The 26860-nt window shown below is 40.1% G+C and overlaps 1 protein-coding gene across 1 annotated transcript; it reads right to left on the bottom strand.

Moving 5' to 3' along the window:
• Positions 1-5546: 5546 nt before the first annotated feature.
• Positions 5547-26412, bottom strand: pgbd5 (piggyBac transposable element derived 5). The gene is made up of 7 exons (XM_086171824.1): positions 25632-26412; positions 19521-19951; positions 15495-15629; positions 12296-12476; positions 9208-9405; positions 7187-7292; positions 5547-6557 (listed from the first exon to the last, which is right to left on the bottom strand). Exons 1-7 carry the CDS (start codon positions 26005-26007, stop codon positions 6362-6364), a joined length of 1623 nt encoding a protein of 540 aa, XP_086027950.1. The 5' UTR covers positions 26008-26412; the 3' UTR covers positions 5547-6361.
• Between the last annotated feature and the right edge of the window lie 448 nt (positions 26413-26860).

The following is a 26860-nucleotide window of genomic DNA, read 5'->3' as shown; positions in this document are numbered from 1 at the left end:
AGCAGTGACCAACCAGGAGGACTTCAGGAATCGAACCAGACCAACAGATCCAACCAAAACATGCCACTAACAGCAAGGTTTTGCAATAAATATTTGGTCTGTGTTCGTATACAGTAAACTATATAGTAGCTGCAACTTTTGTAATCTTGCTTTAGCCAGAATGCGGTATAGTGAGGCACCTGAGTAAAAATTAAAATTTCAGGAATGAATATGTGCAGAAAAGCCCAACTGATTTCTTATTCTTCCAGTAAGTATTCAAAGTTCTGTTAATGAAAGACTTCTTTTTCCAAAAATGATTTTCAGGCTGCAGCGTATTCAGATGAGTTCCAATCATCTTCTCCAGACCAATAAGCCTCTCCAAACCTGCACTGCAGCGTCGGCACACAGTGAATTTTTAATGAAGACACCGTTACACCACAGCCTCATAGAACTCATCATCACACACTTTAGAAAGTCATTTGGTCCAGTTATTTTACACATATTTTTGAACCACTTGGTAAAACACATGCATATATACAGATCCTCTCAGGTGGTCTCCATTATGGGAATCCAAACCCACTGTGCACAGTTTTTCAGCATCCTGCCGTCACAATCGACAAAAAAACAGAAACACACCACTGGAGACAGTTTCACCATTCTTTTTGGTTTTTTTTTTAGATTTCATGTATGCATATTTATACTTTTTTTGATCAAGAAGTGTGTCTAATTCACTATATCATCCTGTCAAGCTCTCTATTAAATAGTCAAATAGTCTTTTCTAAGCAACTTTTCAAGTTAATACATTTTCTATATTATTTCATAACAATTAACCCTTGCACCATTGCAGTTTTCCATTAGATGAGAAAAAAAGCAGTGAGGTCAGCCTTTATCATTCCTAATAACATAGTAGGCTGATCTTGTACAAATTAAGCTATTTCCCACCAACAGGACAGACAGACAATTGTCAAGACAAGTGTGTGAAAGTTCACAGACCTCATCTTTAAAATCTTTCCAAAAAATGACCATGATGATTAGTTTTGGAATAAAGTAGCATTTCTTCATGAAGTCGAGATTTCGAGATCATTTTTTGACATTGGATTTTTAAAATTGGGGAGCAGATTCTAAGGCCATATTTGGTAATGAGATGTTGATTTATCGGATTTAAGTGCCGCCCATCAGCCGTGTTTTTTCCTGGCAGGCACCCTTGTATCGTAGACATGTAGACAAAAACAAGGATTATCTGGACTCACAAATGTTTTGAATTGTCTGAAAATGATGCATTTCTGTCTAACAGAGTTTCCCCTGGTGAAATGTCACTTCAAGTAATACACTTGAATTTATACACTACAGCGGTGAGACAAGGATGCTAGGATGCATTAATCATTCACAGCTTCTGCTGCAGTGGTGACACATCTATTTCTCCTCTCTCACCAGGTAGGATGGAGATTCTACCATCATATTTTTAAAGCCCATTGTTAAAAATCTGCAACGCTGCACTTCTTTGGGGAGGGATGAAAATCAAAAGAGACACTGTAAAAGCACGGCGGCTCATTCGTGCTGTCAATAATTTCACGGCAAAAAAATTGACTTGAGAATTGGAAAGGAAGCTATGTTTTTTTTTTTTTTTTTAGATGGGGTAAAATGAGATTTCCTCATCTTTCATAGATGATAGAATGAATTGATTTGAAGGTGCTTACCCCTCAGTCTGGAACTGCGATGATAACAACATTTCCATATACACCAAAGAACTTTGACCTTAATCTTCCCCCTCCCTTCGCACACACAATTTGTTGCCAAGTGACTTTGGCTTTGCAGGGCTTTCATTGGCGTGCTTTGAGCAGAGCAACGTGAGCTTTACCTAGACCCTCTCACCCACATCCTTTGACAGTGCAAAGTAAGAAACGAGTTCTAGTTGCACATCAGCTCGGGATTTAAATCCCATTTCATATATTCTTTATGGACCCGCGAAACAAATTCACAGCAGGGAGCAGGGTTGTGGAAATCCAGTCATCTGTGCTTCAGTGATTTTGTTTTAGGGTGTTCAGGAGAGCCTTGTTTCTCTCTCCGGTCGTGTTCACACGCCGTCATCTATCTTACTTCTATTTTTACCAGTTACTGAAGCTCCATCATGCCTAAAGGCTGCTGTGTTGCAAGGCCCTTTGAGGTTACATGGGAGAGAGAGGCTGGTCTCTTTTTGCAATTTAACTGCAATTAGTAGCTGCTGCAGCGGGTCCAAGATAACCACGTATTGGAAGAATCTAAGTAACCAGGAATTGCATAGTGTGTGTGGGAAGATGATGGCCAGTGCATTACTCTCAAATGAACACAAATAGAAGCCGGGAAGTGTGAAAAGAAATCGGACAACATTTAGAATTATTTTTAACAATGTCTGCTTAGCTATGGAAAATCACTATCCTAATAACACAATAATGCCTTGCTGTAATGAGAATTTGATTAAAACCATATTTTAATCTAATTTCTTTTTTTTACGGACCTGAACTTTAAATATGTGTTTTCAATTAATACTGATCAAATTTTTCTTTGTTACATTCTTGATGAATTTAAGGTCATTTTGCAGCAAATCTATTCAGGTCTGTTGAAAGAGTTTTTGGTTGGCTTCTTTGACCGTTTTTAAAGATATCAATGATGTCATGACAACCCCATGACTCTGAGTATTCAACCAGAAAATGGACTGAATTCATAAAGAGGTGTTTCAAAGAAAAAAGACATACACTATATGGCCAAAAGTATTAGCTGAACCAATCCAAGTAATCGGAATCAGGTGTTCCTATCACCCCCATGGCCACAGGTGTATAAAATCAAGTACCCAGGCATGCAGACTGCTTTTACAAACATTTGCGAAAGAATGAGACGCTCTCAGGAGCTCACGAATTCTGGCGTGGAACTGTGATAGGATGCCACCTGTGCAACAAATCCAGTCATGAAATTTCCTCTCTCCTAAATATTCCATGGTCAACTGTCAGCTGTATTATAAGAACATGGACGTATTTGGGAATGACAGCAGGTCAGCCATGTAGTGGAAGGCCACGTAAAGTGACGGAGTGGGGTCAGCGGATGCTGAGGTGCATAGTGTGAAACGATTGCCAACTTTCATAGTGATTGACTTGCGTTGTCAATAGTTACGGACCTCCGAACTTCATGTCCTCAGATTAGCTGAAGAACAGTGCTCAGAGAGCTTCATAGAATGGGTTTCCCTGGCCGAGCAGCTGCATCCGAGCCGCACGTCACCGAGTGCAACGCAAAACATCGTATGCACGCCGCCACTGGACTCTAGGGCAGTGGAGACGCGTTCTTTTGAGTGACGAAAGGCGCCTCTCCATCTGGCAATTAGATGGACAAGTCTCGGTTTTGCCGTTGCCAGGAGAACGGTTCTTGTCAGGAGCTGGGCTTTGTCCCTCAGTTCCAGTGAAAGGAACTCTGAAAGCTTCAGCATTCCAAGACAGTTTGGACAATTCCATGCTCCCAACTTTGCGGGAACAGTTTGGAGCTGGCCCCTTCCTCTTCCAGCATGACTGTGCACCAGTGCAAAGCAAGGTCCATAAAGATATGGATGACAGCTTCTGGTGTGGATGAGCTTGAGCGACCTGCACAGAGTCCTGACCTCAACCTGATAGAACACCTTTGGGATGAATTAGAGCGGAGACCGAGATCCAGGCCTTTTCGGCCAACATCAGTGTGTGATCTCACGAACATGCTTCTGGAAGAATGGTCAAAAATTCCTATAAAAACCTTCCTGAACCTTATGGAAGGCCTTCCCAGAGGAGTTGAAGCTGTTATAGCTGCAAAGGGTGGACCAACGTCATATTGAACCCTACGGATGAGGAATGGGATGTCACTTAGGTTCATATGCGAGTCAAGATAGTGGAGTGAATACTTTTGGCCATATAGTGTAGATAAGGCATTAACAGGTTTTTTTGGATGAAGATTAAGACGTACGTTATCATGATTTTCTAGTGTAGAAAAGACCTCCACGATGCAATTTTACGTTTGGATAATATTTGATGTGTATAGAGATTCCGCCCAGCTCTTCTACAGCAGCCATTTAAAACGACTTAATCAAGCTCAAAAGTAAATGCATTTTTTTTGATACCAAATACTGTATTAAAAGAAAAGTCATCGGTTACATGACATGACAGTTGCCTGAGGTGCCGTCTAAGATTTAAAGTGTTACCTTAAAGTGAACAGTGGTACGACACATGACAACATTCAGTGGTTCACACACACGCACACACACAATCAACCACAATAACAATGCTTTGGATTAGTGAAAAGGTAAAAAAAAAAATCACAATCTTGAGTCTCAGTGACAGTGAACATCGACATACACTCACAGTTATTTGTAAACAAAATATAAACATACATACTGCACCTACTCTAAATCTACCGGAAACTTTTTTTCTTCCTTCTTCCCGTTTTGGCTATAAGTCATTTCATTTGATTTACACATTTTGATATAATCTATTTCATTTATCTATCTATATTTACATGGTCTTGTTTTTTTTCTCTTTTTTTGAGAGCAGTGAATATTATTATGGGATTCAAATAATAATAATAGCAATTTAAAAAAAAATATCAACAATTTGCGAAATTTACAAATCTCCTCAAAGTGCAAGACTGGAATGGGGAAAAAGTGCATCCTGATAGAAAAAATAACACACTCAAAAAACTCTACCACCTTAAACATAGTCATATTCCAGTAATGTAAATTCAAACACACATACACAAAAAAAAAGAGAAGGAATAAAAAATACAGTGGCAGGGAACACACATCACCATCTTTCACTTAAATCTCCGTAGGATGAGTCCAACATTACAAGGATGTGTTGACTGCATGGCGTGCAAAGAATTTTGCACACAGACAGCAGTGTGGTGAAACGCTGACTAAACATACTCGCGCTCGTGTATTTCCTGCAGAAACAGTCACACTCTCGAGTCACACCTCGACGATAGACAGCGTGGCTAAATCTGTTACTTGGCGAAGGATGTGCCACGTTGCGTGAAATGTCAAGAAAAGATTCTCGCTCCTAGGAGTGTGATGGGTGATTTGATTATGATGCATACATACACTCATTTATTCATTTTGGAGGCTTTAATTTTCTGACTTTCATGATATTTTATTAAAACTTATAATAGAGGAGCAACTGCCAATTTATTGGTTTGCAAATATGGGAGATGTATATTAAAAGTTATAGTTATTTATATTTTTTCTTTCCTGTTGACATTTTTTCACTGATGTGTTTTTTCATCATATATCCTTTATTCTCTCATTTCTGGAGCTGCTTTGTTTGTTCTGGGCCTGAAAAAAAGCCTCATAACTATAGAAGATGTGTGCGTACATTTTGTTTTTCTGGAACATCTTATAATTCCACCAATATTTTTTTTATTAATGTCCTGGACATAAATCTGGCCAAGCAATATTCTCCAAACCTTTATATCCACAGGCTCCTGGCCAAGTAACACTCACTTACTGAACATGCAATCAAGTTACTGCATTAATAATGAAATAAATGGTTCATCTTTTATGTCTTTTTGGCGCAAACATCGGCTGCATATTTGACATAATTTATTATCACAAGTTTCGTCACAAAATCCTTTTTAGGTGCTTTTTGGATTAGGGTGCACGCTGTCGTGTGGCTTTATGATATCCGACAATCATCATCAAGCAAGTACACAATGCAGCAAAATCATAACACATTCGGGTCACAGAAGCTTTACATTTACATCCTCGGCCTTAAAAGTCACACGAATGAAGCACTTGCTAATTACATACTCGTTCAAACAAATAATTTAAGAGCCCTGTGTGGAGCCAAAATAATTTTTCACACCAATGGAAGAAAAAGAACACCACAATTCAGATTCTTTATGCATGCAGCATGTGACTATCCTGTACTCCTGGTTTACTAAGCCTTTGTCACAGAGTCACAAGTGTTTTTGCAGAGTGTACGTGTCGAGCTACATGTCGATGATTGAACACTCACGTGGGAGATCTGGGCCCGTGTACATTATTTAGCTCTTCGATCGTGAGCAAAATATGATGGTGACATCATTATGGAGTAAAACTGTCACTGTCTCTGCTTCCTGCTGCTTAGTAAATTTGCATGGTTAAAAGTTGCAGTCGAGCTACGTGAACTGTCCCATAGCTCATGATTATCAATTGTATAGTGAAGAGTTGTGTTAATTGCTATTTACAGTACCACAAAACAACAAGAGGAAGAGAGACACAGGCTTGGCACTGCTTCAGTATTATCACATAGACACAGACTGCGGCGTCTGCATGATGGAAGGTGTAAATGAATGTGTTGGGATTGTGTTTGCGTGTTGAGCGGTACTGCTGTCCTCCTCCTCCTCCTTCTCCATTTTCTCACTGCGTCGGGGAGCAGTCGTCTAGATCCAGCAGCTCTCGGACCAGTCTCTCGCCAAACTGTGCTCGGCTGTAGCGCTTTACCGTGTAGGCATCGGACATCTTGTAGAGGATGTACGCGTTGTTGATCGCGATGCTTATGCTCAACCAGAACACCTGCTGCCACGTCTTATTGGGTTTGTGGAAGATGAAGTACCTGTGGATGAGATAAAGATAATAAATTAAAAAAAAAAAGTTTTTAGTATGAATATTGGGTATTTGTTTACTATTGGACTGCCAAAGACTGCAACTCTGGTTGCCAACTGATGCATGGTTACAGTACAGGTTTAGATAGATAGATAGAAAGATAGATAGATGGATAGATGGATAGACCATATTTTGGTTTGCTTACAGAGAAAAGAGGAGTTGAAGAAGAAACTAAGATCACTTTTAATTTGTAAATTGCGTTTTTTTGATAATGTGAGAAAACTTTGAACTTTAATTTACTGGAACTCCAAGTTAATTCATAATATATCAAGATATCATATATATATATGTTTATATCATAGATATAAAAATATATCTATATATGTTTGCTTTATTTAGCTGAGATGAAAAAGTATACTGCTATAGGCTTCCCACTTGTCAACATTATATGTAAAATATTGTATGACTGGATTTTATAATTTCAGAAATTGCAATTAAAATTAAATTATATGCTATTTCACATACTGGATTAGAATAAAAATAAGTCATGAAATGTTAACTCCGTGTGAAGATTTCAAGCTGGAGTAAACACAACCAGTTTGACATTTTTTTTTCAATCAACAGTTGTACCGTACATACTTGCTGTACTTGTCGTCGTATTTGCAGATGTAGCTGAGATGAGCTGCAAATGCCTCGACGGCAAGAGGACACGGAATCTCGCCACTTTTTCTCTTAATGATCATTCCTGCGAGCAACACACAAAGAAGAAACAGAGAGCAAGTCAGAAAGAAAACACTAACTCCCAACTCTCCTACTAAATCAGCCAGAGAAGGGAGAGGTTTTTGTAAGTTTTTTCATAGTAGGCGTTCTGACTGATGTGTAACGCTGAGTGAGAGTGTGCAATAACAAGGTTGTGGAAATTACACAAATAAATAGAATAGAGCCATTTATTACCTCTGCTGAAAACACTCAGTCAGTCAGTGCTGTTTGCTTAAGTGTTTTGTTTTCCTATTTCTAAGTGCAAATTGAAACAAACTAGATGTTCACCGAATTTGGTGGAGGGGTAGAATGTGAATTCGGAGACTTTTTTAACAGGATTTAAAAGCAGTGCTTTTTTTTTTTGATGTTGACTTATATTTTTAAATCCCGCTAAAATGTTAAGGATAATCAATAATCTTACTGTGTGTTAATTGTGCAACCTAAGAATGCAAAGTGACACCAAAAGACAAAAAACAGCGCAACAGGCGGCTAGTTGTTCTGCATGAAAGAAATGAAACACACACATATACATATATGTATATACATATACATATCTTCTTCTTCTTATACATATACATATACATATACATATACATATACATATACATGGGGGGGGGGGGAGTCAATATCAGATGGGAATCGTTTAACTCATCTGGGGGCTTTGCTTCGACACGCCTCTTCTCAGATTTAAACCGGGAAAAACTGTTACACTGATACCGGATTACACTGCACAAGGTGGAGAATTTACAGATTCTTAAATAGATTAACATGGATTAGAAGTGCTCTTTGGTTATCACTGCCATAAATGATGAATGGTGCATAAATGAAATTGGGTTTCTTTGATTTGTGGTAGAAATTTAGGCTCAACAACATAATCAGCAAACCATATCGGATAGCGGATAATTATTTTTTAAATCATATCTTCTTCTCCATTTGCCTTTTCTGTTCAGGGGTCACCATAGCACATCAACATTTTCCATCTAACCCTATTCTCTGTATCTTCCCCTCTCACACCAACTAACTTCATATCCTCTCTCACATCGTCCATAAACCTTCTCTTATGTCTTCCTCTAGATCTCCTGCCTGGCAGCTCCAATTCCAGCAACTGTCTACCAATATATTCACTATCCCTCCTCTGTACATGACCCAACCATCTCAGTCTGGCTTCTCTGACCTTCTCTCCAAAACATCCAACATGCGCTGTTCCTCTGATGGACTCATTCTTGATTCTATCCATCCTCATGACTCCCATACAGAGCCTCAGCATCTTCATCTCTGCGACCTCCAGCTCTGCCTCCTTTTCGTCATTGTCAGTATTTCTAGGCCATACGGCATTGCTGGTCTCACCACTGTCTTGTACACCTTTCCTTTCATTCTAGCTGATAGTCTTCTATCCCATAGTACCCCTGACACTTTTCTCCACCCATTCCAACCTGCTTGAACCCGTTTCTTTACCTCTTTTCCACACTCTCCGCTGCTCTGGACTGTTGACCCTAAGTACCTGAAATCCTCCAATTTCTTGATCTCCACTCCCTGTAGCTACACCGTTCCACCCGGGTTCCTCTCATTCACACACATATATTCTGTCTTGCTGCGACTAACTTTCATTCCTCTCCTTCCCAGAGCATACCTCCACCTCTCTAGATTTTCCACAACCTGTTCCCTGCACTCACTACAGATCACAATATCATCTGCATACATCATGATCCATGGAGATTCCTGTCTCCTGTCACCACTGCAAACAAGAAGGGGCTCAGAACTGATCCCTTATGCAGTTCCACCTCCCCCTTGAACTTCTGTTACCCCTACAACAAACCTCACCACTGTGCTATAATATTTTTTGTTTTTACAATGAATATTCAAAAAAGCAGTTTCTTCCAAGCTGTTGTTCTGGTGTTTACCTTGTTTTGTAGGAGGGTATGCATTGGTGAGGAACCTGAAGTGTCCCTTGTTGTACCAGCTGATCAGTGACATACTTCCTTTCATCATCACTCGAGATTGGCCGCGTTGAGCCGGAGTGGATCCGCAGATTAGCATATTCTGGGGTAGACCTGTACAGTCGCTCTTTCTGGTGCTCAGTAGACCACAACAATAAATATCTACAGAGAGGGTGCGAGATAAATACAGACATATAAATAAATATTGTGCAACCTGTACTATAAGGCCGGGAAATAAATAGAAAATCATCATTTTGTGATAGTGCATCGTGACTGCGCCACTTCATGGGAAAATGTCTTGACCTTTATGACTCGCCAAAATGGTATAAATAGAAAGAAAACAAAAAAAAAGAACAACCACACAATTCATCATGAAGATAGTAAAAAGTGGCCTGAAAATTGAAAAACAACTCAGCAGTTATAAGAAAATGAGCAGTGGAGAAAAAAAAAAATCTCATTACTTTTATCATTTATCTTCAGTAGATGCATCTGAGAGGGCAGCAAACGTGTTATAGCCAATTAAATAAGAGCGTAAATAAGAGTCATTGTGCCAGAGACAAACTCACTTGATATGTGTTATGAATTTGCATATAAATATATATATATATATATCTATCGCATATATTCCCTGCTTTATCTCCAAAAGTCTCCAGGCATTTTCTTGAACTAAATCTAAGAATAATAATAAAGATAAGAATAATCTACTGTTTTATATCAGGAAGCTGCTACTTCTGCTCCTTACCCCCTTTCAGTTTACCCTCCTCCGCATCCCCTAGCGCATTATTACTTCAGTTTCTTGATGAGGTGAGGCAAAACAATTGTTCTTGATTGCTTCAGAGTCATTACTGTTCTCGTCATGTGGGTGCTTCCCATCTTGTGCATTCGTGTGTGTGTGTGTGTGTGTGTGTGTTTGTGTGTCCACCGCGAGTGCCGCAGAGAAGTGAATGCCAATTAACTCAGCCCGTTAATCCTGCATGATAAATTTAAAAATGTAGAGAAAAAAAAAAAGCTTCGAAAGAACAGAGCTGACACTTCTTTTCCTTTTTTTTCCACAGCTGAACGCCTCATGGTTGCTTCATCCAATTAGGATGACAAGATATTGATTATATCTCAGGAGTTGTTTTTCTTTTCTTGTTGTGTAACAGCTCTACGCCCATTTAGTTTTAAAACCCTTCTCCCATTATAGTTTTAGTGAAAGGGCATTTGTTATAATAGGAATTTAATCTTCCAAAATTGTGCCGATGATATCATCAAAGGAGCCCAAACTGCGACACACAATATCGGTTTGTTTGGTTTTGCTGATTCACTTGTCCTGAGGCCTTTTTTTTTCTATGAGATAACAATGATATGCATCTATTCTAATTACAAAAGAAGAATATGGGTCACCGAAGAGATTTCGAAATGTGACTCATCCCACGAATATAGGAGGAACACTTTCATTGCATAAAGATGGCTCAGGTTACTGAGCATGAAAAGGCGAGCACCGTGGAAAGCTGTCTGCAAGATTTCAGCACAACCATGCAATATATGCAATATATGTGTACTGTATAATATTCTATATTGTGTTGACTTCTGTTCAGAGGGATAAAGTGGACTGAGCTATACCTAAAACTGCAGGAGGACCAAATAGAAGGTCAAAGAAAAGTAGGTGGTGTTAATGCTTTGTAATATTTATTTACTTTTAGTAAGTACTTAATTTGATATCTCACAATGTGGATATAAGTGTAGGACCAACTCAAATGTTTATTCTACTTCTACCACCTGCTATCTAAGTTATAGAGTGTACTTCTGTTTTTTAAAAGGCGTGAATCTCCCCTCCGTGGTAGTGAATTTATGGGTAGGACGCTGAGGTTGGACCTGCCAGACAGGAGGACTAGAGCAGCGGTCGGGAACCTATGGCTCGTGAGCCATATATGGACAATTATGAGTTGAAAAAAGAAAAAAAAAAATCAGATGGAACTGATTTTAAAATACTTGTCATATTTCTTCATAATACTGTGTCATTTTAAAGTAAAAAGAAATTAGTTTGGAAAATAAATTTCACGGGTCACCCGTTGGTTGGGTCAGGAACCAATGGCTTCCGGGAATGTACGGGTCATTGTAAAGGTGAAGAAATCCATTTTATCACAAAGCCAACTAGTTCATCCGCTGCAACCCTTGTAACGAAAAAGATGGCGAAAAGAACAAAAAGACAATGATTACCGTGCATTCCGGGCTGCGACACAGGAATTTGCATTTGAATCTGCGGTATGCCTCATATGCAATGATAAAATTGCATTGATGAACGGTAAAATATAAAGCGGCACTTCGAACAAATCAATGCAGCACCAGAGGCTGCATTAAAAGTAAGACATATATAATTCATTCTATGTTAAAAATACTATATGGCTCTCATTGAAATATATTTGGAAATATTTGGCTTTTATGGCTCTTCCAGTCAAAAATGTTCCTGACCCCTGGACTAGAGAAAGACCGAAGTAATTCATGGATGGAGTGAAAGAGGAAATTAAGTTAGTTGGTGTGTGAGAGGAGGATGCAGGGGAGAGGGTTAGATGATTCGCAGTGGCGACCCCTGAGGGGAGAGAGAAGAAGGAGAATCTCCCGTCCATAACAAAAAAGTAAAAACTGGGTCACAGAAATAAAGCTACCACTTCCGCAATATTTTGAGTATCATCATCATCAAAAGCGGAAACGAGATACCACTCGATCCATGCATGCATTTGCCTCGGCTCCCCGGGTTTCACCTGATTTGTAGATGAGGGAACGGCGCAGTCGGGTGGTACACTGTGGCGCTTTGAAGGCAAAATTCAAAAGCCGAAGGGACAAAAAAAAAACAAAAAAAAACGAACTCCCTCTCATGGATTTATATCCTCTGGTTGTTATCATCCCCCAGTATTTGAAAATGTAAAAAAAAAAAATGCAGCCAAGATAGGAGAGGGAGATCGTGGTTAACAGCGTGGTGCTCGAGGAGTGGGCGTGGACTGGTTCCAGAAGTGCTTAGTTTAATTAACCCGAGTGATAAAAATCGCTATAATCTCCAGAACTTGCTCACCTTGTTTGCTAAACTCTGTGAAGAGGCTGAGGCTGGTGATAGAAGGCCCGGTGAAGATGATTGTGTTCTTGCCAGAGATGGTCTGGCAGAGCTGCTTCGCCACGAGACTGTGGAGCTGAGGCTTGTTCTTCAGTGTGGCGAGGCCGTCTGTGCCCTGGCCCTCTTTCAGATGAACGGAAATCTGCACAACGGGGGGGGGGGAATAGACAAGTTGACTAATGTCTCTCAGTTCCCCAAAAAAGGGAAATCACAATTTCAATTTATTAAAATTTATTTTAATTTTTAATTTAAAAAATGCTGAATAAACTGCCTAAAATGGTAGAATTCATGGCAACAGTGTAATAAGAAAAAATTTGTATAATGTAATTCAATTGAGTGGCGGCGTGGATGATTGATAGATGCACAAATCATTTGCAGTCAAAGCAGTTTTTAACTTGTGGCAGTTCAAACACGGCAGGTGTAAAAGCCAAGGCATTTACATGTGGCAAAGTCTGTCTTCTAAACAGGATTTGCTTTTGCTGCTGACAGGCTCGGGATTTTAATATTGGATGTTTGTACAATAAACCAAGATCTCTTAGAGAAGGTCACTGTACGTCTGTGTGTGAAAAACAATGTTTGCATGGCTTCGGCAGAGTAAAGCACAGCACTTGGGGAAGCTTTCACAGACTACATTTTTGGAACACAGACCGCCTGATGTTCTGACAAACCATCTAGCCACACACGGACTCTGTCAGGAAGCTGCACCCCGCAGCTGTTCGCAGTCCGATGTTGTGTTTGCAGCGATTGTTCGTACCCAGATGGAAGACTGGCAGGCGAACAAAAGAACAATTCGCCCTTTTTTCCTGACTTTGCATTTTGAACATTTTGAGATAATTAGTAGGGGGTTGTATTTTTATTTTAGAAAAAAAGAGGCATTGATCTGCTCTGCTGATGTGTTTGACATCTCAGTCCACTGTCCTTAGGAGAAAAAAAAAACTGTCTTGTAAGAATGCATCTCAATATGATTAATAATAATGATTGATTCCACAATGCTGCAAGACAAGAATAAAACCAGACCATTTCAAAACAAGGACACTGCAGTGAAAAATGTTATGGAGTCTATTGCAGGTGGAGAATTCAGTCTTAGTCTACTTGCTGCACTTGTATACTACACAAATTCTAATATCCATCATCCACTCTAAAAGCTGCAGATAGAGAAATAGAAACATTGGTTGGTATAAAAAAAAAAAAAAAAAAAAACAGTTTTATTGAAAAAACAGAACACCGGAGGTCCATTAACGTCCCACGGCAAATGTTTTGAATCCCGTCTCCACATTTTCCCTCTGTGTTCAAAACACAGGTAAAAAACACACAAAGACGCTCTGCTGCCAAGATGGCCATTAGTAAATACAGTCAAGCCCCGCTGCAACGAGCCCACATACACTTACACACACACACACACACGCATGCACAGACTCACTTTATAAAAGTCTATTGTCCATCTTGCAATGACATCTGCTGTTGCTCATGGGCCAAACTGCATTAGCCTGATTAGCCAACGTTTACGCGTGGCCTGTGGCTATTACACTAAGTGGCCAGTCTCTGCCTTGTGTGTGTGTGTGGACGTGTGTGTATTCATGTGTGGTTCCCTGCATAATGGAATCTCATTGATTCAAGCCATTAACTCATTTTATTTCTTAGATGTTTTTTTCATGCATATCTTGGTAGAGACACATGACTGGTCAAGATCACAAAACAAGCTGCAAGGTTACTATCAATCCAAGTGCTAATGCTTATTTGTGTTATGCATGGGTTAAAAGACGGTGATAGTTATGTTTCTGAGTATTTTACGCATTATGAGATGAGATTTAAAATAAAATGATTACGGGGAAAAAAAATCACATTGATCTTTTTCTCTGTCCTAAATAAATCACTGATAACTGAATGGAGGACGTTGGCAAATTGAAATTCAGATAGTTGCTTGCACTAAGGTAATTCTGGATTTCATCCAGGCTAAATGGGAAACACTCATCCTGCAATGCAGTTCACTGCCCAAGATCTATCACTTGATGAACTCAGTCCCGGTTGAAAGGTTTCTGAATGGTTTTACTTTATGTCTGGCCCGAGTTTGTCCTTGCGATGTCATATTGGTTACATAATACACACAAGTGTTCTCAGTTTTTTTGGGGCCTGTCATTTGAATAGGGATTTGTGGGACGTGGAGTGCAGGTAGCTTGCCTTAGACTGGCAGTGATGAAGAGTTTAAGGGAAATGGGTTTAGCCGCCCTGACTTGTATTCTTGTTATGTATTAATTGGTGACTGCTTTCGCTGCTGCTTGCAACACAACTATTCACTTAAGTGGCTGTAAATCAAAGGGATTTCTTGTATAAACATCAACATTTGTGACTCGCATAGATTTTTTTGCCCTGTTTTCACTTCTGGATAGTGCAGTCCTCTTCATATGTATTGCCTTATGGCAAGCAAAACCCACAATAATAATAAATACTACAATATATGAGTGTTGCTGAAAAATGATGACCCAATAAAATCCTCAACACCTTTTCCCTCTGAGCGGTAATGATAAAAATCTATTAAAAGTTCTCTGTTACCAAGCTTTGTAAACAACAGAGCGCGCCACATCTGTATACGACTGCTCTGGTGCACCAAACCTCTTAGGCAGCCTCAAGCACTTTAAGTTTGAAAGTTTTGGTTTCTACCTGTTTTTTTTAATTTTTTTAATGACCAACCAACGAGCAATTGTCGCTGTCAGCCACGCCTGAGAGTCCTCAGGTCCGGGTCCCAGTTTAATCACAGCATTATGTAAGTCCGAAAATAGGGTGTGGATGGTTGTAGAAGGGGAAGGATTTTTGGGATGCAGAGCCGTCGGATATATAAGGACAAAGTCAGCAGCTTAGCCAACTGAAAACAGCATCAAAAGAATGCTCTAACAACCAGTGCATTGGCCAGAAGGTGTTTCAGTTTGTCAAAATTCAAAATTCAAGCTCGGCAGTTATAAAAGGGAATTAATTACAAAAAATAAAATCTTCTTTGTAAAATCTGTATCTTTGTGATGCAACCCCCATCTGAGAACAACAATCTGAACCTACATGCAGAAGTTTGCATGAATCATAATGTATTGCAAAGCCAAGTGTGGTTATATTGTTCAACTATGAGAAAATAAAATGGTTTAACACAGACACATAAAGAATATGCTGCCACCTGACAGATGAATCCAGTTGACGTGCACTGTCGAACCCAGAGACTGAACTTCCTCTTCTTCCTCTTCCTCAGTTCTCTTTCTGTACAGGTGGTGATGAAAACGGGGTCTTCGTCTATCAAGGGTTCATGAAGGACCTGCAACATATAGGAATACTTGACTTTATCTTTCATTGAGGGTACATTATCATAGCACAGGATAAGAATGTGTTAGTGGAAAAAATAGGTGTTCTTATTACATGATGCAAAAGTATCTTCGGAGACGGGGAAAAAAAACAAAAAAAAACAAAGCTAGATATGATGTAACATCGGAGTCAAGGTTGAAGTGAGAAGGCAGCCAAATCGAATATTCCAACTGGTATGTGAAACGTTTGCGTGTGACTGTGGCAAGAAAGAGAAGACTATTCTCGGTGGAACTACACACTCCTTTACAGCCGCTCCTTTGTCAGTCCAATGCAGTATCTCTATTGTTTGCATTTTCCATTTCATCTCAGTCAGGATGTTTCTCACTCTTGTTTCTTTGTCTTTGGTTTCCATATATATATATATATATATATATATATAAACAGATTAAAGAGCAGAAAGTGCCTTTTTTGGATTCTGATTGAAACCTATTCTCTTTTGTTTTTTTGGAAATTAAAACAGGACATTTATTTATTATTTACTAACACTGATTGACTATCTGATCAGAGCAATTTAGATGTGTAGGACGTATTCATAATTGATGAGATGAGACTGGAGGATATTAACTTTGATTTCTGAAAGTATGATGCAATCTGATAGCAAAATTGTTACAGATTAATCACATTCATTTGAATTTGGCAAGTAATTAATTATTTAGCTATACTTGCATATGAGTTTTGTCAAATTTATTAGTGGAGGGTGAATGGTCATTAAAATAATACTTAAAAATAAGATGCAGGCACATGGTTGCGGGTTATCTACGCACTTGATTAAAAAGGAATTTTATGGAGATGGATTTTTAGGATTAAAAACACAATATTTCACTCAAGGAATATGATTAGAAAAGAAAGCTGTATATTTACAGCACTCTTTAAAAAAACTCTGTGTCAACATAACATTGGTTTTACAAAAAAAAAACTTATTTTAAGAGGCCAACCCAAAAAAGGTGACACTGAGGGGAGCAAAGTACACATATACAGTAAGTTAACTGTAAGTATAATGGGAGAAAATAATACTCAGAAGAGGAAGAAAGGATCGAAAATAGGAGGAGAGATGTCAACACACCAGTAAACATGTTTTTTTTAACACCACAAATATTTGCATCTCAAATCTCCATGCAATGTCTTCCCTGCTTCCTGCATGATTTCACTGAGGCTCATTTGAGCCACGACCTGCAGGCGCCAGAGAAGTTATAGATGATACGAGTGGAAAATTACCGGGATGATCCAGCATTTAGATGGATGACATCAGCTTTCTTTTGCGTCTGCGAACAAATCTGGGGTCCCATTTGATATTCCCATTACATTTATTTTTTATTTTTTTTGGTAGTTTCCCCCTTGGCATTACAAGGATCTAAGAGCGAAGGGGGTCTTACTTTATACATTTTATGACTTTTATCGTTTTACTTTTGGGTTATTAAAAATACAAATTAACCTCAGCTCCACACACCTACATCTTTGGCTACCGCATAGACACATAGAGACGGTTACAGCCCATTGCCTCTGCAAATTCATCCCTCTTTACACATAATTTTAATTGCTGTAGTGCGTGTGCGTGTGTGTGTTTGCTAAAGCAAGAAAATCAATCTACTCACACACTTGTAAATCTGTGAATCATTACCGAGGAGCATCAACACATCATCTCAGTGACTGCATAACCCGCCAGACTGACACAGACAATGTGAAGCTAAAGCTGACATAAACTATTATAACATTAACGAACGATACTCGCCCAGACTCACACTCTGTCACGTTGACTGATTTCCTCTGGTGGACAAATCCAGGTCACACACACGGATACATCCTATTTTCCAACAAACACTTTTACAGGTCCCACTTTTGTCCGTTAATGCATCTCTTGAGCTTTCAAGCTACAGATATAGGCAAGGATTATGCTAAATCCAGTCTTCTTAAATGTCTGTCCATGCATGATATTATTTATTGATTGATTTCATTTTATTTTTTTGTTGGTTGGTTCTTACAGCAATTTATCTGCCAACGTGTTAAACAAAACTTTTAGTCAATTCAGAGTAAAAAGTTGATGTCTAAATCTGTTTTGTATTTTTTCACTGAAAAAAAACCTCTATCCATCCATTATCTTCCACTTATCTTGCACTTAGGGTTGAGGCCAATCCAGGCTGTCAATGGGCGAGACGCAGGGTTCACCCTGGACCGGTCGCCCGTCGACCGCAGGGCCAAATACAGAGATAAAGAACCATTTACTCTCTCATACACACGTCTGGACAATTTTTCCTTTTGAACTGTGGGAGGAAACCCACGCAGACACTGGGAGAACATGCAAACTCCATGCAGGAAGATCCTCTGTGGGAATCGAATCCGGAATCTTGCTTAACCACTGCGCCACTGTGCATGTGAAAAAAACATTTACATGTGAAATATGTCCTCTTGTAAATTGGTATGTCCCGTTTCACTATTTGTGATCACGGGGCCCTTTCGTCCGGCTGCAATCACCCCTTTCTTTTGGACATGCAATTGTCTGGGATACAAAAGGGAGTTAAGTTAGCTTTCAAAAAGAGACACGGCTTCACTGCAGCATTGTTCTGCACAAGGTCTGTGCAGTTTGATCAGCTATGATTGAAATACTTGTACTCTTCCCAATAAAATGATAGCCGCCGCACTGCAAATACAGATTGAGTTGATAATCCGAATGGAAAAACGGCATAGTAATTCAAAATGCTAATTTCTAAACTGCTTCTACAGTTATATTTTTAGCTCCCCTCACACAAAAACTTTAAGTATTCCTAAATCCTGATCATTATCTCATTGCCCTCTCCAGCCTCAAAATTGTTCTGTAAATGGAGAGATTACTTTTACGCTGTGTAGCAGTATTTCAACTCTGCACCGCACTCCCTATCTCAGCTCACCCTCGGTCCCACCAGAGATTTAACTGATAAAGCCGCCCTAGAAACACGTGTACCCTGCTAATGACATACTCTTTCTTTATGACAGACGATCTGCCCTGATGGATGTGATGACCCACAACGATAAACTGTAGGTCTGGAGTTGCTGTTAACTAAATTTTTCACAAAGGGAACAAAATATGATGTGTGCTGTAGGAGCACAAAATGCACACCTGGTAAAACATGAATATCAAGATGAAAAGACCGCTTGTGCTTAAATTGCAATAAAACATATAAGATATCAACTACAATGCTGCATTCAGGTGCCTTTCAGCAGAGTTAAAACACAAAAATGTACAAAGTGCAAAATAAATTTGGTATATGAGCATGAAATATAATTAGAAAAAAAATCTGCATTATATAATATAAATTTTAATGTTAGAAACAAAAAGTGAGATTAAGATAACAGAATCATATGACGCTGAGCTAAATTTTAAAGGCGATATTTCCTTTTATTTGTGTCTTTCAGGGCTAAAAAGTATTCCGTATAGTTGGTGCTATTTTCATCCATCACATAAAAAGGTAAAATTGCAATCTGTCCGGAAAGGAACATTACAATTTGGTACTGGCACTACAGAAGAAAGTTGCACAAAATCCAGCCCACCTAAAATAGAGTCAAGTCAATTGCTCCACTACCCTAGTTGCATAACGGGAAATCTCTTTGCCCAAATACTTGGTCTACATAGACTTTGGTTTGACCTACTTCTAGATACAATGTATACTGACTGCACTGAGGTTGCGCATAAAAACAAAAACAAAACCCGCTTACCAAACAACTGGGTTTCGGTTGCAATAGGTTTAAAAAAAAAAAAGAAACAGCTAATAACGCAGCAGGAATGTCAATAACTATAGATGATTAATGGTGAGTAATGATGCAAGTATCCACATGTGTCTGAAAGCACTGCAAGACGCCTACGTGCACACACCTGTGTCTGAGAGGGTCTGAAGGTGCAGCTGAAAGACTGCTGCAGCGAGTCTAGGAAAGGTTGGATCTTGTACAGGCCTTGGTTGCTTCCCTGTGACGGCCGAAAAGCCACAATGTGGAAATACTTGAGGATCTTCTCGAAGCGCGCCTGGCTCATCTTCAAGGCGATGCTCCGATTGCTGAAGAAGCCGGAGCTCCAGATGCTGAGCACAGACTCACACCGGTGCACGCTGGTGGACGTGACGAACCCCAGGAACGCCTTCATCTCTTGGGCCGTGACGGGACGCCAGCCCTCGTCCGAACCAAAGCGCTCCTGGAATTTCTTGGCGTACATGTTAGTCTGGATGACCATGTTCTGGATGCAATTGTCGGGGACAAACAGCTGGAAGAAGTCCAATGCTGTGGCGGTGGCCGACATCTTCTGAGCCGGGCCTGAAGGAGAAACGCAAGGACATATTATGAGCAAGGAAGACAGACAGACTGACAGATTGACAGTCCCACATGGGCCAACCCATAGACACTACTGTCACTTGAGTGACTGTGCTGAATAATTTATTGCTCTTCTGACACCGCAACAGGAGAAAAGTTGAATTAGTTTAGCCGTCACTGTCAAGGCATTGTGAAATGCATACAAACTATTTATTACGACATAAATCACCCAAGAGGTAAGGACATAATAATAAGACAAAGACAATAAATTAAGGTCTCGATATTCTGAAAACTTTCAACCCAGGCACTGAATCTCTACACTTGTTCAACACGCCATAAAAATGACAGAAGAATCTAATTTAGCAGTTGCTCATGATCTGCATATTTAAGGCAAAATATGAAATTTCAAATAGAATTCAAAGATTTCAGATATGATTTTGATTTTAAAATGAATTACAAGAATATATTGTAAGAAAAAAATTCCAATATCTGTTTTGATAGGTTGCAGTTTAGTTAGATAAAGATGTTGGTCAGATGCTACCTTTTATTTTGACATGAAAACAAATTTAACATAAAAATCCAAATTTGCATGGGGGCTGATAATTGGATATTTGCGAGATTAGCATTGTTGAGTTTTATGACATAATTTAAAGACAACACAGTTTAAATGTACACGGCTGTCACTCTTCTAAAGCTAATACTCCACAACCAATATTCAACTAAATATCAATATCTGAACTTGCAGATCTTTCCCAGTCGTCTATACGATTGGTATGACAATATTTATAGAGTTTATTGTCATGTAGAGTGTGGAAACGTGTTTCCCTGTACAATGCATTTAGATATGTATTGATAAGAAATAATGATAGTGTTCCCATTATAGGTGCAGACAACACATTTGAGTGCAACTTACAAAGTGCAGGTGCAAGGAAGAGTGCAGTTTAAATGGACAGTATCTCCATGTCACGGCATGGTGGCACAGTGGTTAATTGCATGTCCCTCCACATGTCTGCATGGGTTTACTCCTACAGTCCAAAAACATGCAGCAGATCAATTGGAAAAAAAATGGGAAAATTGCCCCGAATGAGTGAGTGGGTGTATGATTGTCTATATATATGTGGCGACCGGTCTAGAGTGTACCCCGCCTCTTGCCCGATAACAGATGGGATGGACTCCAGCATCCTCCGCGAGTCTGAGTGCAGGGTAAGCGGCAGAAGATGGCTGGACGGATAGATCCACGTGCAGATGAGTGCAGCACTGGCTGTGCTGCATGCAAAGTGCATGAGTATGGGATTGTAAATACTCTTTCAGCATGAATTCAACATTAACAAACAAGTGTGTTTGTAGAAGGGACTTAGATTTCAGACTCTGCCCTGTTGGCATGTTATTGGTAACAACGCAGTTGCTGGCTTGATGTATTTCTGCCTCTTTAATTGCTGTTTTTCAGAAAATCAGGAAACATCTGGATGGCAAATAGCTCAGAATCATTTGAGCTGCATCATCTCATTCTCTCCAAAGGGCAGAGAATGAGGCTTTCGCTCTCCTTCAGCCCTGCTTGTCCTTACGAGTGGTTCGCCTTGGCTGAAATAATAAAGGACTTGCGCCTCAGTGTTAAATGCTAAATTAAAGATAAAAGTACAAGGATTGAGGCTGGCTGGTACTGTCGGTGACAAGGCAGCATGGGGGAGAGGACAAAGCAGGGTGAATGAAGACGGCAAGGGAAAAGCAACACCCACACAATTGATGCTGTGCCCAAGGCGGCAGAAGTAGCCAGGGTCTGGCTCAAAATCCACTCATTTACATTCCATTAGACTTGAAAGCTGAATATGAAATCCAGTTTGACTTCCTTGAGCCGCTCCTCGATAAAACCATCAGACGTTCAGATGGAATGTCTGCCGAGGCGAAATGACTCGCCAAAAATACAAACTGAGGCAGAACTTGTCGTTTTTATAGTTAATGAAATTGTTTCATGTACCGCTGAGCAGATATGCCCCGTCTTGATAGATTTCTCTTGACACATCCCTGCCAGTTAACTTCAATTTTAGCTTGTATTAAGCTGAAAGAAGTTAATCAAAGGTTTATGTAATGTCCCAGTTGCAAGACTCCTATTAGCTGATGTTCACCTATAATTTCCAATGTTCCTTCATTTGCAAACTCACAGACAGGAGATACTGACATCCTTCAAGATCATCACCTATTTTAGTATTTCTGTTGTCATGGGACAAACATCTGCCTGCTGGGGTTTTTTATAGCAACAGTGAAGTGGATAATCCCATCGAATAGCCAAAACATGCTCTAACCTTGTCTGTTAGTGGATGTAACAGAAAGAGGACATGGGAATATGATTTATTGTCACTTTAATAACCAGCCCAGTCATTATTTTCTGGCTTGCAATCCAAAAATATTTAAAAATATTCAGATGTCATCTACAAAAAATTCAAATTATTTGTTATTTCTTTTTGCTTTAAAAGCTTCATCAATATTTATTTCATTATAATTCTGCATTTAACTTTCAAGAACTAAAAGCAGTTGATAGATTGGGATTGGATGCTAATCTATGGTTAGGAGATGATAACTCATGCAAATACTGGACATTATTGCCATATATTAGCAAAATGATCGCTAAATCATGCCAATGGATGCTGAAAATTTGAGGACTATTATTCCGCAATAGGCTGACAGGCATGTACAAAAAAAATGCATGGTTAAATACTACAAGTGGGTGCTGAAAGTGACAAATGGGCATGTGGAAACCAGTTCCATATCTACTGTATTTAGATCACGTTTTCAACAGGAGATGCATTTTTATGCAGTTAGTGTTTACCTCCCCATGAAAAATTTTTTTCTTCCCAGGACAAACTTGCAGTCCCAATTCTGATAAGCTGTGACTATTGCCATTTGTTGACCTAACTTTTGTAATTCAATGTTTTAATGATATTTCAGTTGGCCTGTATTGTTTCCGTATTATCAAATTTTTCTAATTCTATTTTACTGTCGGTGATTAGTCAAATGTTTCTGTTGAAATCCCCGCACTTCACTAACCATTACTTTACATCTACGCTAAACTACTACTGCAATACTATATTACAGCTTTCTATACTATGTGGAATATCTGCATAATAGAGGTTTGCCGAAATGTTCTTTTCAGTTTCGCAAAGAGAAGATGAATAAAGAACAAGGTCACATTTTCACTGTAATGCATTTTACAATGGCAATACGTTTTCTATTCTATTCTAAATTGCTTTGAAATAGTCCTTCCTAAATACTACTAACATTTTTGGAAGTGACTGAAAGAGTGGTTTATTACGGTGAAAGACAATTTAGCTGTGTGAGAACGCATTGCCTGAAAGGACTGCGGTGAGTACAATGAATAAACAAATAATGCTATTGTTTCCAGGAAAAAATGACAAAAGAGAGGGAGATTAATTGTGACTCGAAATATTATTGTGAATGGAAAAAGGAAGCATTATTCAGGGAATCAGTGTTCAAAATAAATACATGACGCTGTGATGCTCCATATTAAGGGGACGGAAAGAGGAAACAACCAGATTAAAGTCAGAGCCACAGGGTTTTGCAGATAAACTGGCATATTGAAAGCATCAGTAATCTATCAAGCTGTAAGCAGAGTCATTGAATATTTTTCTTTTTTTTAAATTCCCTTCAACATCATGACAACTTTGTTACATAACCAGCGATGTGGATATATGCCTCATAATCCTCCGCTTGGCCCTTTTCCACCCCTCTAGAGCTGGAAGGGAAACAATCTCACTGAGATGAAGATAACACGCCATCTATGCACTCGACCCTATTGTCGCTAGTTGAACTATGTTCATGCTCATTGAAAAAAAAAAAACCTGTGGTTTCAGCAGCAATCAGTCTGTGGTTTAAAAAACACACAGAATATGCTGCAAGCAAATGCTAAAAAAAAATTACAAAAAAACAAAAACAGAAACCTGTTGCAGGCATAAAGAGTTTGACTGAGGTTGACAGGAGGCATTCTGATGGCCACTGATGATTTATTTGCATGATACAATCTCCAAAGGACACCAACTGTCAGATTCATGGTGTGTCAATTCACAGCCAGACATACAGGGAGACAGACAAGCAGGTGAGGATAAAACAACCGGACAGATGGACGGAGAGCGAGACGGATGAAGATAAAAAAAGAATTTTATTTCCAGATCTGCCTCTGCTTTGCAGTGGGAATTAACTAACCGAAGCTGCCTCGATCCCATGTTTTTAAGTATGAGGTAAAAACAGAATTATGTGAACATATCAAGTTATTAGGATCTACAGCTATAAAAGCCCAGCGTGGGCTCGGCTGTTTGAGTGTGTGTGCGTGTGTGTGTGTGTGTGTGTGTGTGTGTATCCTGACTGTCATGCGTCCATCCAGTCAGGCTGCTCTTAATCTTTTCAACTCCCCATGATGGTGGGACCACACCCACGCAGTAGCTGTTCAAACGCACACCAGCAAACATGTCTTTCGACCAGAAAATGTACAACCTGTTGCTCCACCTGTTTGATTTGACGGAGCAACAGCCGTGAAATGGAATAGAAGAGAAAAAAAATCTGTAAATCTCCGGTTTAGTTTGAGTAGCAGCATTATTTTGAATAGGCCGAGTAGGCATTCTTCCCTATTGAGGCATGCCGCAGGATTTGTTTAATTTAGTGGATAACTTGTTAAAGTAAATCCTAGAGGACGTTAAAGGTGAAACGCAGACAGAGGCGAACACCGTGATGATATTTTGTGTCATACTTATTCAGAAATAAAGCATCTTTGGAAGATGGGTCTCTGCTGCCCCCCGGATATCGTAGGTGCCATAAGGGTTAAATGGTAGATTTTCTTTTTTAAGCAAAATCTTTAAACTCTGAATCATTGCTCTTGACTGGATATAAATTTGTTGTGCATATGTTTATGTTTGTTCGTATAAGAAACCAACAATACCCAATGCAGTGACCTTGAGCAAAGTGTGTCCAAAATGTAGTCCAACATGGTAACCATAGATGAAATATATCATTCCAATCACCAATGTTTCAGCTCAGGAGACGTGAGAAAGCAACAAATCCAATCCCAAAGCTTATATTAATATCGATAGACACGTTTGTCTCCAGGAGAGCAACTTGTCTATGTTTGCTGATGAATTTCAGTATTCATTGCAAAGATGGAACAACACACCAGTGGGTACAAAGTGTCGTGGTTTGTATAGGAAAATGCCCCTAAAGGTTCATCTCATGGTATTAAAATGTTTGGTGATCTGCATGTAAGCAGTATTATATGTATGCAAGTATATTCAAGTCCCTAAATCGTGCAGCGCATCTTTGCACTGAGTCTGAAACGTGTGTGGCGTGTGTGTGTGTGTGTGTGTGTGTGTGTGTGTGTGTGTGTGTGTGTGTGTGTGTGTGTGTGTGTGTGTGTGTGTGTGTGTGTGTCACACATCGCACCAGAGGGGGTGAGGTATCAAAGACTAAGCGTTTCCCCCTTAATACAGCTATTAAAGATGCAGTGTCACCCACTTACACACGCACACGCACAAGCCTCCAGCTGTGCAGGGGCAAATAGCCTTCTGTGGTGGATCAGAGATCCGTGGCTGACCTCCACGCGTGGGGTTCTGCCATCCAATCACCTCCGGAGACGCTTCCCTGTTGCACAAAATGACCTTATTCGAGTTGCTCGCAGTCTTACCGTAAGTCCCCATGTACGGCGGCAACGTGACATCTTGCAGGCTCTCCGTCCAGCCGTCCTCCTCCGCCTGGCTTCGGGACAGAGAGCCCGGGGGACCGGCTCCTCCACCGCCGCCGCCGCTGCTGCTACCCTCTTTATCGGCCCGTTTTGGGGGTTGCTGATGATGATGGTGGTGGTGATGGTGGTGTGGCTGATCCTCCTCGCCGACCTCGGCTATGTAGTTATCGGAGTCGGAGTCTCCGGAGGTGCTGTAGAAGGGATTGTCGCTGCTGTCGTCCCCGGACTCGCCGAACACGTCGTCGGATATCTGCAGGCTCTCGTAGCGGGAGCGGGCCGCTTCCAGGAGAGACAGCGCCTTCCGCCCGCACTCCGCCATCTCTCACGGTGGTGATGCGCTACTCCCCCCTCCACCCCAACCACCAACCACCCCCCACCCCGACTCTCTTCCTCCCTCTTCTTCACTCGCGACGTGAGATCGGTCACGATTTTGCCTCTTTTGCTGCGTGGACGCCTCAAACCCTCCCTCCCTTGGCTCACGGAGGAATTGTCCGCCACCTGTCCGACCCCCTCCGCCCTAAAAAAAAAAACCCGACCCACCCCCGCGGAGAGCTGTCCGCTTCAAGGGTACTGAAATGTTTCCGGGCCACCCTTCCTCACTTTACCCCACGGATCTGCACACAGCGTGGAATCCTCGATAGGGAGACGGCGTGGAAGTGGGAGGCTGCCACTGTATTAGCTGACCCGGCGGCCCTGCCCCGTCATCTCGCATGACCCTCCCCACACACACACACACACACACACACACACACACACACACACATACACACACACCGTTGTCCAAATCTCGGAGGGGCGGGACTTGTCCAGGATTACACATAGGATTATAAACGACCGGAATTATTATCATACAAAATCAAACATATTAATTTGAGTTGCTCCTTCTGATCCCAATACACTTCATTCCTCATCATTGCACCTCACGAATATTTTTTGTCTCATAAATACCATAGATATTCAAAGATAGCATAGGATAGGATTAAAATTAAATTACTTTCTATCAAGGTGAGGAATATATCTTTATCGTTTTATTTGCCAGTGGAGTAACGTGATTTGTATTGAATATATAAAAATATAAAAAACATATTCATTTATTTGAATGTGATGATTAATGCATATGATTAGCATTACATTTATTTTTATCAAGGAAAGGATTATATCTTTATTGTTGT

This window comes from Fistularia commersonii, chromosome 2 (genome assembly GCF_037954325.1).
Source record: "Fistularia commersonii isolate RoL2024-O1a breed Wild chromosome 2, RoL_Fcom_v1.0, whole genome shotgun sequence".
Classification (NCBI taxonomy): Eukaryota; Metazoa; Chordata; class Actinopteri; order Syngnathiformes; family Fistulariidae; genus Fistularia; species Fistularia commersonii.
This window is presented reverse-complemented; position numbering and strand designations above follow the sequence as displayed.